The 14590-nt window shown below is 36.0% G+C and overlaps 1 protein-coding gene across 3 annotated transcripts in view; it reads right to left on the minus strand.

The window, feature by feature from the left end:
- Positions 1-14011, minus strand: part of LOC106876063 (uncharacterized) — a 35884-nt gene extending 21873 nt beyond the window's left edge. Inside the window, exons 1-2 of one of the 3 annotated variants that reach the window (XM_014924467.3) lie at positions 13367-14011; positions 8143-9138 (exon numbers count right to left, since the gene is read on the minus strand). In XM_014924467.3, the coding sequence (XP_014779953.1) occupies positions 8143-9092 (950 nt within the window). In that variant the 5' untranslated portion in view covers positions 9093-9138; positions 13367-14011. Of the gene's footprint in view, positions 1-8142; positions 9139-9606; positions 9868-13366 lie in introns of those variants that run through there. The other 2 variants (XM_052969832.2, XM_089355761.1) reach the window with 2 other exon arrangements.
- Between the last annotated feature and the right edge of the window lie 579 nt (positions 14012-14590).

Genomic DNA, 14590 nt, shown 5'->3' on the forward strand with positions numbered 1-14590 from the left:
AAAGCTCCTCTAAAGGCACTCAAAAAAACACATTCAGAACTTGCAAAGTCCTCTTTGGAGTACATAAGATCCCACTTCTCACCCGATCTTTTAGATTTGTACCTACACGACATATCTAAACCTTCACAAAGTGTACACACAGCTTTCTACACAACCCTTAATCTCATATCCTCGTACTACATTCATTTTCTCTATCAAATCCACCGTGTCTCTTCTAACCAGTAATATCGGAGAACATCAAGTACAACTAACCTTTTCACTCAAGAGATTAAACATTCGGGAGCCAAAAACATTATGAGCTACATACAACTCCTCCACAACATTCGCAACCATACATAAACTGGGACTCCGTCGGTTACGACGATGAGGGTTCCAGGTGATCTGATCAACGGAACAGCCGGCTCGTGAAACCAACCAGATTTAAGAATAGGTTTGCGAAAGGCCAATACACCTACTTAGAAAAATGCAGAGTCACAGAAGCAGGGATGGCAATTCAAAACTAACAAAACCTAACAGGGGAAAAGTCAAACCAGAGTCGAGAACAGTGGAGAACGATATTGATAACCTATGATCCATAGAGAACCAAGGGCTCCAATAAAAGTGAGTTCGAAGTACCCAAAGTACCGTCTCAAGTTGTACATACAGAAAACACAGCACTACAAAACAAAAATACTGGAAATATCGCAGTAAGTTCTAATTACCAAGTTCCAATCAACTACGAACGTAAAGAGAGACGAAATACAGCTAAGCATTTTTCTCGGTGTATTAACAATTCTGCCAGCTCTCCACCTTCGTCGCCTTTCCAATATTGAGGTCTACTTTGCCTTTCATCCTTTAGGGCATCGATGAAATAAGTACCAGTTGTGCACTGGGGTCGATGGAATCGACTTGCCCTCACCTTCTCAAAATTGCTGGCCTTTTGCCAAAATTTGAAACCAATATTAATAATAATATCTACTATTACATCACAAAACTATCTCGTGAAGAATAATAGAAAACAAAACACGAATATAAGAAAAACAAAACGGTTTTCTGTTCTCAAGGAAGTCAACAAATACAAAATAGAAGCTACAATGAAAGAGGTTACAAGAAAAAAAAGGACAGACAACGATAGAAATTGAAAAATGCTAAAGACTAAGATGGGGCCACCGCATGCCATATTAAATCTATGGTAAACATACTCTATACATGGCCATTATCTGTGCAGATCAGGGATGCACTAACTTCATTACCTTTAGCTTGTTTACCCCGTAAACATGTATTCAAAATGTTCAGTTCTATAGATGCCCGTAAGCAACTTAGATTGGGTAAGAAAAAGCCGACGTTTTCATGGAAGCTAAGTTATAACTGTTTATAGACTCTGAGAGTCTATTAGGTACGTTTCACAATGTGTACATGTTTCACACTATCGAAGCCTACCTCTTCATAAATCTGCTCTTTATCTTTTCTTTCGTCTCTCAAAACGTCTAGTGTCTCGTTGGCTATTTGAAGGCCAACTTCATACAGTTCCAGGGAGAGATAAACTCTTATATCTTACTCGCAGTAAAAAGTATCAACATGAAATGAAACAGAACTAGATATGCTCCTACCTTCTTATAAAATTGTGTGTGGAATGACTTAGAATACATGAAAACGAATTAAAAAAATTCTATGGAAGCAAATCCTGCAACATATTGAATTGATTTTGGACGGTACTCTAATGAATAAAGAGAAATCCACAACTCCCACTAAAAAGGTATTTAATTGGACAGGTGAAAAAGCAAAGCAGTTCTGTAATGTGGGATGTAACAAATATAGTCGAAAGTTACATAAATCACACTGCGACTGATTTAATGTCTGTTCAACCCAAGCTAAATACTGTGTTAAATAGATTAAAACTCAACAATAAAACAAAAAAATCAGTATTCCATAGAACCATTCGTATCAAAATTATGCTTTTTAGTCAAGAACTGCCAGTCATGTCTCAAACAAAATGAGTCGAAATACAATTATTTGTATTCAAAGATTCAAAGAAAAAGTTCACCAGTGAATGTAATCAGTGTATTCTGATACTCCGTCAGTTGCAATGACGAGGGTTCCAGTTGATCCGATTGGCAGAACAGTCTGCTTGTGAAATTAACGTGAAAGTGGCCGAGCACTCCACAGACACGTGCACCCTTCACGTAGTTCTCAGTGAGATTCAGCGTTACACAGAATGTGACAAGGCTGGCCTTTTGAATTTCAGGTACCACTCATTTTTGTCTGCTGAATGAACTGGAGCAGCGGGAAATAAAGTGTCTTGCTCAAGGACATAATGCACGGCTGGTAATCAAACTCACAACCTTACGATTGCGAGCTGAATACCATAACCGCCAAGCCACGTGCCTTCACGTGTATACTAGATAAAGATATTCAGCCAGCACAAAGTCACTCTTATCTCTGGAGAACGATAAGGAGATCCAAAGAAAATAAACAAGATGGCCTACAAGAGCTAAATAGGACTGCGGGTCAACGACAAATATTCTGGTTATTTCAAACACGTGTAATTTACAATATACTAATAAGCTACCGTTCACTTATCATGAAAGGAAATTGCTGCGCAATGTGGCCGCAAAAAGATTTTCCCAGTATGGTTTGTAGGAGGTGCCATAGAATCGGCTACAATGGAAAATTATGTCAAATTTTCGAAAATCTAACAAAGTAAACAATGAAGATTTCCTAAATTGTATTACGAGTGTTGTATTTCCTAAATTGTATTACAAATTATTAGGCATATATTGTACATAAACATGTCGATTGTTGTTGTTGGCATTCCGTCCCTTACGACGTCGAGGGTTCCAGTTGATCCGATCAACGGAACAGCCTGCTAGTGAAATTAACGTGCAAGTGGCTGAGCACTCCACAGACACGTGTACCCTTAACGTAGTTCTCGGGGACATTCAGCGTGACACAGTGTGACAAGGCTGACCCTTTGAATTACAGGCACAACAGAAACAGGAAGTAAGAGTGAGAGAAAGTTGTGGTGAAAGAGTAGAGCAGGGATCACCCCCACCCCTGCCGGAGCCTCATGGAGCTTTAGGTGTTTTCGCTCAATAAACACTCACAACGCCCGGTCTGGGAATCGAAACCGCGATCCTATGACCGCTAGTCCGCTGCCCTAACCACTGGGCCATTGCGCCTCCGCAAACATGTAGATAAAGCTTTATAAAAATGTTTATCATAACCCAAACAAACATTTGTAAAATAGAAAACTGATACAGGATCTCAGTCAATGTATTCTACTTCCATGAGTAGATCATTTGATACTTGTAGTCTGCTGATTCCTACGTCTGAATTAGCAGGTTGGGCAAGATCTTGTTTCATGTGAGACAGAACTAAGATATGCAGGGCATCAGAGAGAAATATTGCATTGCGGAACAAGACTGCTTTAGAGCCCCGCGGGTTGTGACATTCTCAAAATTGATGTCTAAGGCCCAAATGAATCTTAAATACTCAATTTTGGGTTCTTTGATTAATAATTTTTTGCAGAAAATATGGTTATAATAAATACCAATAAAGACAGATTTTGGTTTATGATTACGAAAACACGACTAACATGTTAAAACATCTGAGGTTATCTGTATTATGACCACCAGTAAACTTTCGTAAATGCTATATTTTCTGTGCACTAGCATGACCTGATAACAATATAACAAAGCAACGATAAAGCTATTCAGTGAAAGAAATGAATTTCTCTGGCCCGTTATCTACGAACATTTTGTATAAAATTATCAAAACCAACTTCTCTGACAAAGCTTGAATCAAAAGTTAAATATCACTAAGTTAACAAATCAGGTTTTAACATGGCAGAGTTTTCGATGTTTGAGTTTTCTAAAAGATTCTGCTACAGCTACCGTAGCTGGAAATGTTAACAATAGTCTCAGACTGTCACAAACATTTGGAAACAGCTCTCAACGTTTATATTCAATAAATAAATTTAATCAACGGCAAATGTGTTCCAATTTTCTTTCTCTGTTCAAACGGTAAATATGGCGTTTCAGTAGCAAAAGTTTCATCATTCAAGTCAGTAAATTATCGATGTGTTAACTTGTGACTTTTTTGGCAAGTTCACTTCTAGATACAGTGGAGTATTTTTTTTTTTAGAAGAAACAGATACATTTTAACAGACGTTTTAATCAACGTAACGTAAATTTAACTCTGCAATGACATTAACTAATCAAAACATAATAAATAAATAAATGCGCCCTTTTAAAACCTCGCCAGGCTCATGGGCCCAGTTTCCCGGTTTGAATAGCGTATATGTTCCCCAGCTGGACGGGACGCCAGTCCATCGCAGCGTGACTCATTTTTGCCAGCTGAGTGGACTGGAGCAACGTGAAATGAAGTGCGTTGCTCAAGAACACAACGCATCGCCCGGTCCAGGAATCGAAACCACATTCTTACGATCATGATGCTGACACCCTAACCACTAAGCCACGCGCCTCCACTAATCAAAACATAACACATTTTTTTTCGAATTTGTCCTCTTCTGTTGTTTCATCTGCGCCTAGCTAGCATCAGGTGTTCTGTCGTTGTGTGCCTTTCTTTGCTTCTGATTAACTCTTTCGCTGCCTTGAAGGGTTTGGTCAATCAAATCGACTCAAAAATTTAGTTTTTATAATCTCGTACTTATCCTAAAGTCTCTTTTTGCCGAACCTCCAGGCTACGTGTACGTAAACAAGCCAACAACAGTTGCTAAGCGGTAAGAGACAAAAGCAAGCGCGAGCGCGCACACAATTTTCTAAGAATCTATGAGTCAGAAGAAAATAGGCACTTATATATGTGTCATTAGAGTGTGTATATTAATTATTTATGCAATATCAAACACACACACACACACACACACACACACACACACACACACACACACACACACACACACACACACACAACTGATCCTTTCACAGTTTCCGCCAACCAAATTCCACATATGGAATTTGCTGACAAAGCACTGATTGGTCAGGGTATATAACAAAAAAGATATACCCTAAGAGCCACGTAGTGGGACTGAATTGGAAACCGTGTTTTTCCGAAGCAAATTCCTTAACCACATAGCCATATCTATATATATTATTAATGAACCTAAATAATGAGTTTTTGAAGGATACTTAATATAGAGAGCTTTTCGTTTTGAATGTGTGCGGAGGTAGGTGTGGGGTCTGTGTCTTAAATCGTATGCTCTCTTATCAGCTGTGCAGATATTTATAATTATAAAGCTATCTCTTAATTTACACATTACTGACTAATTGCTGACATGTTGCACATATTATTCAGCTATTATCATGCTTTGAAATGTGTTTGATGAATTCACCGAATTCAGTGAACTGAACACCGGCATTCTTTACTCATGTACTAGGAAGTCTATACTTAGTAGATGAGTACTAAGTATCGTAAACATTGTAAACACAGTGTTTCACAATGTGTTTATTGTAACAGAATTTTTTCAGGGCGAATGAATTATCCATGAGGACTCAAATGCTGTTCCTCTTTTATACACTACATAGAGTACCTTAATCATAATCCAGTAGAATGAAGCCCTGGTTCACTTATATCATAAAATATCACAGTTGCAAAAATACAATCTAAAATTTGCTGTAATGAGAAATTTGCTATGTGTGTGTGCAATGTGTTAAATGTTAATATTAATCAATCAATCAATGAATCAATCAGTCAATCAATCAATAAAACAATCAAGGTAAAACCAAACAAAACTAAACAAACAATAAATAAACAAGAAAATGAACGTCGGCAGATTTGAATTTCTAAATAAAAAATTATGGAAGTATTTCTAATGTCGTTCCAATTGATTAATGCTTTTCTATTGTTATTGGTATAAATGTTACAACTGCTATTAGTTCTATTACAGCTATCACTTTTTTTTTCACTATTAGTAGTCAAGAATGGAAAACATCTTTAGGATAAGTATTACAGAACAACAAGATGTAACGTTATCATGCATGTCACTCTACTTTGCAACATTACTAGAGGTCGGCATATCTTGTGCAGAAAAATAAATCAACATGTATAAGGAAATATAAATAAAGTGAAACAGATGAAAATCTTCCAGATTATTGAAAGTATAAAACAATGGAGAAATTTTTGCAGCCTCAATTTATACAGTGATTACAATGATATTGCATTTTTCAGAATTTCTTAAGCAAGGTCACAACAATTGAGGAAGGAAAAACATTATTATTAATAAACTATATTTCTACTAATATTCATGAACGTATTAAGTTATGTAAATACCTTTACAAATTGCCTTAATGAACTAGAGTCCCTCTTCTTTTAATACAGATGTTAAGACTAAACTGGATGAAATTTCCTATAGCTGCTAATAATATTTTATGTGAAAGCCAGTGTGTTGTGCATTCACCGTAGCAGTTGGATTTCAAAGCTATGTAGAATGTCGTGCAATGTGAAATTTGTAATGTGCACATGAGTATAATAATATAAATAATATCAAGCACTGTGTGCATGCGGTGGTTCAGCTGCATATGTAGGGTGGGCGGAAAGTAACTGGGCATTAGAAATTGCTTATAGAATTCTTAGTGTCACTAAAGTCATGACGAAAACATTTTTTAAACAGACAACACTAATGAGGATTTCTTATTTTCTTATCTTACTTCTTATTTCTTATTTTCTAAATGATCTGTCGCTTGACTGTCCAGGAGCGAGCTAGGATAGCAGCACGCTATGAAGTGTGGAATTCCATTGTTTTGGTTCAGAGATAGTGGCGTGCATGGAAAGGTAAGCATGCAGCACTACGTTCGGAGACAACTTGGGTCATGCAAAGCTGATGACCACGGGCTCTGTGAACGATGCAAGAAGAAGTGACTATCCAACCATACCCCGATCGGCAGAAAACGTGGTAACAGTGCAGGAAATGTTTAATCGCGGCCCGCAAAAATCAACACGTCAAGTAGCTCGGGAAAGTGGACTAAAACGACATACAATGCATAAAGAATTGAATTTTCGTCTGTGGAAATCCCATTACGTGCAGGAGCTAAAACCTAAAGACTGTGACCGCAGAAGTTCAGAAGTCCAGAACTTCAAGAAGTCCAGACCTCACTCCATGTGATTTTTACCTGTGCGGTTACACAAAAGAGGAGTGTATAAGGCAAAACCTTGGAGACACGGATTCAGGAGGTTCACAATGATATCCCAGATGACGTCCTTCAGAAGGTTGTTCATTCCAGCACTGGCCGTTTGAGGAAACTGGTTGACGCCACAGGTGCTTACGTTGAAATATGAAGATTTACTTTCATTTTCCCTTGTAACAAAGAACATTTATAATTTGTTTCGATAATTTTATAAAAGGAATATGGATTTTATTACCAATTTCTAATGCCTACTTACTTTTCACCCACCTTATATATACTCACAGACACACACACACACACATATATATATATATATATATATATATATATATATATACATACATATACATGTGTGTGTGTGTGTGTGTGTGTTTGTATGTGCGTATTCACACATATTTATGTATATTTATGTATGTATGTTTATATATATAGGTATATGTATATGTATGCGAGGTATCTACTTCACTGATAAGGTCAGAATAAGTCAAAAACATTTCCAGCGTTACTCCCCGTATTTGCCGGAATAATTTAATTATCGTTACTTGTTGACTAATATAGTTTTTTTCTCGTCACACAGCAATTTCTAGTTAACTTTTCAACGCTCGTTATGTTGATTATGCTAACATTCAATTGATCCATTCGGAAAAAGGAAACATTTTCTAAAATTTTTGAATATCCAATTTTTGATAATTACCAGAGCAATTTTTCCTTTTTCCGAACGGGTTAATTGAATGTTAACATAATGGTTAAAAGTTAACTAGAAATTGCTTTGCGACGAGAAAAAATCAATGTTAGTCAATAGCTAATATTATTTTAATTATTCCAGCAAATACAGGGAGCAACGCTGGAAATGTTTCGAGCTTATTGTGACCTTATCAGCGAACTAGTTCCCCGTATTTGCCAAAGTATTGATGGAAGAATTACAGAGTAAACTTAAAATATTATTTTGTGGTTGGCGTAGTAAATTTATATTTGTTTAGAAAATATCTCAAACTAAAAACAGTAAAATTCAAATACTTACTCTTTTCTTCTGTAGCAGTTGAACATGACTCCTAACTGCTGCCGAAAGTTATTATCACAGTTGATGTAAATGCAAACATTTAGTGAAATTCCAGTCAGTTGGATCAAATAGCAGATGGTTTTTGCAAGGTCTAAAGCTGCCAAGGAATCGTTATCTGTTTTGTAAACAGAATCGACAATCATTTCAATACAGATTGGTAAGGTCGTTGCTAGGAACAACCATGTGAGTTTCATGACAAGGCGTGTCATTCGGGCAGTTCGTTGATTGATGCCTGTATTGGCATTTCTTTGGCCCTCGGTGAGTGATCTACGAAAATTACTTTGCCTTTTCATAACTAACATGAAATATATGTTACCTACAAGCATGAAGACGAAAGGAATCAGGCACAAAAATGCCAAATCAATAAATACAAAAACAAAATCTTCGAAGTGTTCTATTTCTTCATTTTTTGAAACACAATTATTTTTCTGTACTTCATTCGTGAAGAAGTAATGACAATCTACCAAAGCTAGGAAAATAAAGACACAGACAAGTACTATAACTGATACATTCGTAGTCCATAGTCGTTTAAAAGTGAAAGGTCTGTGAATAAGAAGACAACGTTGGATAGTCATAACGACAATAATCCAAGCTGAATATTGCATACTAACATAAGTAATAAATAAATTGAACTGGCACCCGAAACTAGAAACGCTACGCATATCAACATCTATTACATATTGAGCCCAGTATTTAGTTAGAACAGTACACAGTATAATCATGTCAGTTACAGCTAATACACTTCTGAAAATTATTGAAGAATTTACCACCTCTTTGCGCTTGAACACTAAAATAGTAATAACAAGACAGTTTCCTGTAACTCCAACAAATAACAGGATCGGAGAGAAAAACCCCCATAGGATTTTGGACGCAGTTTCTGTTGAACTATAATCTGTTGAACTATTATTCATTGTTGAGAATTTTGGTAATCCGTTATTCAATCCTGGTTAAAATGTCCTGTGAAAAGAATATATTATATGGTTTGAAAGAAAAGCAAAAACACTAGTTGTACAAAATTTAATTGGTTAAACAATAAAGAATACAATATATTATACATATTTACGTGTATTTACGTATACATACATACATACGTACATACATACATACATACATACATACATACATACATACATACATACATACATTGCTTCCTTGTGAGGGTTTCGAAAATATATGCCGTGAATATGAATGATATGAAGAAAAACTTTGGTCTGGTTACGACATTTTCAAAAGATACAAGAATGGAATTTGGCCAGGATAATTATATTCTTAAATGGTTGTAAAACTAGAGAGAACTACAAGCCCATCTAATAACATTTCTGTCAGTTTCTTCGATAATTGTTAAGGTCAATGAAAATAGTGTTAAGATGAATGAAAATATCGCCTATGATATTTAACAAGGAATATGGTTTTTAAGAAACTCACAATATGTTTGCTGTAGTAGTACGCATACCATCATTTGTGTTTATTCAACTGAACGCTAGACATGATCCAGGATATTGATGTTAAGACATGAAAACTGATAACTCATCCCAAATATTTCAACATCAACACTGATATAGACTACTTCGAAAAATATTTTAAGGCAGTAAAAGCTTAACATCGATTCAAACAGCTCTTGAATGTCACATTGTATCCTTTCGACATCTACTAATCATCAAGTGTCGAAATTCTGTCACGGACCACATCTGCATACATGAGGCAGATAACATCATGGGAGTTGGAAAAGAGAAAGTATTTCCTGAATGATGACCCGGATCATACACCTAGTAAAGTTGCACAACCCTATTGCAACAGGTCATCAAAAGAGATGTGTATAGATCACCAAAATGTCATGCATAGCTATATTGAGAGTGACAACAACATTGAAAACAGTGCAGTTTATTTTGGACTAGTAACTGGAATATTTACTTTCACTTTGAAAGATAAGCTTTTACGCTGTACGAGTAAGAAATAACAAAAACACACATAAAAAAAATGACGCACAATCGAGACAAGAGAATAATAGAGATAGGAGAGCTCAATAAAGAAAAGAGAGCACAATAGAAAGAAGAGAGCAGTTACAACAATAAATGCAGACTGTGGAATTAACATTGAAGAAATCACAACATCATAAGCAATCGTCCGAAAATGTCATCACAATACTTCCTACATATGAAGAGTGATGTCGTAACTTGAACATTATACAACGCAATTCATAGGAACGATAATCCTGAGGATATAAATATCTGAAGCTATAGTGATGTGAAGGGCATAATAATGCATAATAGACAGAATACTAATGGCATGTTTCTGTCCAGGCTTCAATATCATTTAAGCATGCAATGAATAGCTTCCTAGATTGTAAGTCAGAATTCGAAACCAAATCTACATTTTTCTACCAGTTCCATTCCTATTGTTCTCAGCTTTTGCACTTCGATATTTATGAGAGTCAACTGTCAGACTTAGGTACTAGTGTTTAAGTAAACATTCTTGGGTTAAATACAGTTCGAGAGGGATAAATTCATTACTTTCCTATTATTCTCGGCTTTTGCACTTCGAAATTCATGAGAGCCAGCTAAGTGTGACAGTTGACTCTCATAAATATCGAAGTGAGAAAGCCGAGAACAATTACATCCAGTTTTCAAACATATAAACACAGTAGCCAAATTCAGCTCTTCCCTCTTTCTTTCTACGCCGACGAGGATGCACCTTATTCGAGAGACTACACTCACTACTTGCCTACACTTACTATTTTTCTTTTTCCCTTTTCCGCCTGTTACCAGGCAGTCAACAAAAAATGAAGCTACGTACCTACAGAATGGCAAATTATTTGTATCTTACATTGGAACAATGAAACTAAAAAGGGCCATTTCAATTAGCAATATTTTTTCTTCTTATTTTAATTGCTGTATATCATCGTTATACTTGGAATAAGACAGTTTCCGGGCTGTCAAGTAGATAGGGTGAAAGTTGTATTGTCGCTCGATGACAATCCATAAATGAAGAGAGAGAAACAGATGCTCTTCGGTTAGGCGTCGAAGTCTCTCACTACCTAATCCCTATTTAACCTAAAGAAACTAGCTTAAACAATAGAACCTAAGTGTGACATTTGGCTCTCATGAATTTCGAAGTGCAAAAGCCGAGAACAACAGGAAAGGAACTCGTAGAAAAATGTAGATTCCGTTTCGAATCCTGGCTAAGAATCTAGGAAACTATTCATTACAATTATAACAAACCAGACAACGATGAAGGGGAAAATAAATTAGGTACAGTTGATGTTAAAAATTACAGGAAACGAAAACATCTACACTGAACTAATGAGAAATCTGCAGTTATTCCACCTGGTCTATAACAGTAGGTATCTACTAGTAATTATTGGAGCACTTGAATAGGTAACTAATTACCCCAGTATCAATCTAAAAAAACTGGATGTCACAAAATCGGGAAGAATACGTCGAATCAAGCGATTACAGCTGCAAACTATCCGTCATTCCCAAAATATGTAAAACAAGATGTTTAGCATATGTTATGATCCACATTTGCAATGACACCTATGTCTATTTCTACTTATGCATGTGTATGTACACGCAGATGTACATGTGTGCATGTATACATACATGCTTGTATACCTACCTACCTACCTACCTACATCCATCCATCCAACCATCCATCCAAATATACATGCATACATACAAGGCTGCAGTTGATGTACACATTATAATGAAAGAGTCATGTTTACTTGCTTATAGGCAACAGACTGGCTCTTTCTTCGTTGGCGGGAAATTTGAAAACTAAAACCAAGAAAATGAATGTACATACATGCATATACACATACATATGTGTTCAGATAGCTGCCTGCATGTAAGCATGTTTAAGTGCGTTCATACATGCATACATACATGCATACATACATGTATACATACATACACAGAAACACGCACACGCGAATACACACACGCAATATATATATGTATACAGAGAGAGAGAGAGAGAAAATAAGAATGAGGGAGAGTGTGTGAGAGAGAGAGAAGGAAAGAGAGAGAGAGAAATTGTGTTGTTAGAATTCGGTATTTTTTTGTTCGACAGCATCCAAGAAATTGGAATAAAGCAAAATTGGAATAAAGTAACAAAGAAAATAAAAACAAAGTAAAATACGAGATGAATTCCTTAGCATTCAAATTATTTTGTCAAAAGTAAAGCTTTTTTATTCTCATTGATTTTAATTAATCATGCATTGTCTCATAGCTTTGAGATTTCGATGATGCGATTGCTTACTATTAGAATGACATAATAGGGTAAAAGTGAGTGGTTGTATCTCAACAGTTTGAACACACACACACACACACACACACACACACACACACACACACACACACACACACACACACACACACACAACTCAAACACAGGTAGACTATTTGGGCCAGATATGGCCGGTTTAAATGCTAAAGGGTTAAGGTATGTTAGCGAACTCAGGAATGACATTTCGAGTAGATCACTTTGTGATCAAGTAAAAAGTACATAAGTGTACCTCGATTTTATATGTTTGGTTGTCTTCTATTTTCACAGTATGGTGCCCTAACCATCAACATGATCAAGTCCGACTGATGATTCTCCCCTTAGTTACTCCGATCCGGTAAAGCAACAGACATTGACACTGTATCTGTTAACTTAGAGTGCCGTGTGGTTCGCGTCATATTCTTTTGAGCTCTAAGGATATCTGTCCCAAATTCTGGGAAACATGAAACCCAAGAAGGGTGGCATCTCGGATCCCGCATACCATTGGCCTATCATTTTTAATATAGCAAATATTTTTAAAATGGTAACAAACGAACAAAATGAGTAAATGTATATGTGAATTAAGAGTAACATGTTAGAACTCTCGACTCAAACGTTTCTTTAATGAATGTAATCAACATCATCTCAAAGAATGACATCGAAACTTTGTTCACCAAACGCGAATAACTCTAGTGAATAAAGTGTTAGACTATGAATGAATGAATGAAAGAATGAATAAGTAATATTAACACTAGTTTAATAAAAATGAACTAACACTAAACGTCGTTAAAAAAAAAATTGAAATCAGAGAACATATGACAACGACATATGACATAAATAAGAATCAGCAGATAGGGAAACGGACTGCGGATCAGAAATAAATAATTTAGAAATAACATATAAAATGTAAATCAGTACTACTTACATTAATTTGTCAACAAAACATGGGTAAAATTTCCGAACGCCGGTCGTCTTTCTTTGACATTTTCTCTGAATCACTCTGATGTGTTTGCGTTTCCTTCCAAATTTATTATGTCGCTTCAACAATAAGCCGGATATACAGGGAAGGTGTCTTTACGTCACATTACCATACAATAAAGTTAACGCCAGTTTAAGCTGATAATAATTGGACAAAAAAGGGAAATCATAGTTGCTACGTAATTCAAGCTTCATGATAATACCGAACAATTATCATTATTCTATTTTTAAAAGAAAGTTACAAAATAAGTTGTTTCACAGCTTAAATAACATCGACGTCGATTTTGTTTCCGGCCTTCAGCGTTGATAAAACATGTACTTGTAATATGTGTCTCCTGTAACAAGAGTAATTGTTAACATCGAATGAAGAGGAAAGAAATGTTGTTAGATGGATAATATTCATAATCCGTATGGAAAGCGTGTTAAATATCCCCTGTAAGAAGTTGGGAAATATTTTAAATAAAATAGACAGACACCCACCAAATTTATTAATCACGTACACAGCTACTCTCTTCGAATGATAAGAGAACGTTTGTATTTAAAGAGCCAATCATAATGAACTGTTTGCTATGGCAATGTTGACTGATAACGTTTAACAAGTTACACTATGTTTTTGTTTCATATACGTGTATGTGTACATATACATACATGCATGCATACATACATACATACATACATACAAACATGCATACAACAAACACATATATACACAGATAGACAGACATATACATATGTGTGTGTATGAACACATACACACGCACAGAAATATTCGCACACATATACGCGCGCGCGCGCACACACACACACACATACATTTATACACACACACAAATTTACACGTGCGTGTGTATACATCTACAAATAGATACAGGCATGGATGAGTGGCAAGATGTTTGCTTCTTAACCACCTGGGTCTCAGTTCAGTCCCATGGCACCGTGGCACCTTGGGCAAGTGTCTTCTACTATAACCACGGGCCGATCTAAGCCTTGGTGGATGGAAACATGTATATATCTATGTGCGTATATGTACATGTATATATCTATGTGCGTGTATGCCTTTTTATTTGTGTTTCTCACTACTGGACAACCGCTGTTCATTTGTTTATGTTCCCATAACTTAGCGGATCAACAATAGAGATTGACAGAATAATCAGCACGTTTAAAGAAAAAT

Source organism: Octopus bimaculoides, chromosome 7 (assembly GCF_046866305.1).
Source record: "Octopus bimaculoides isolate indiv1 chromosome 7, ASM4686630v1, whole genome shotgun sequence".
In the NCBI taxonomy this organism is placed as follows: Eukaryota; Metazoa; Mollusca; class Cephalopoda; order Octopoda; family Octopodidae; genus Octopus; species Octopus bimaculoides.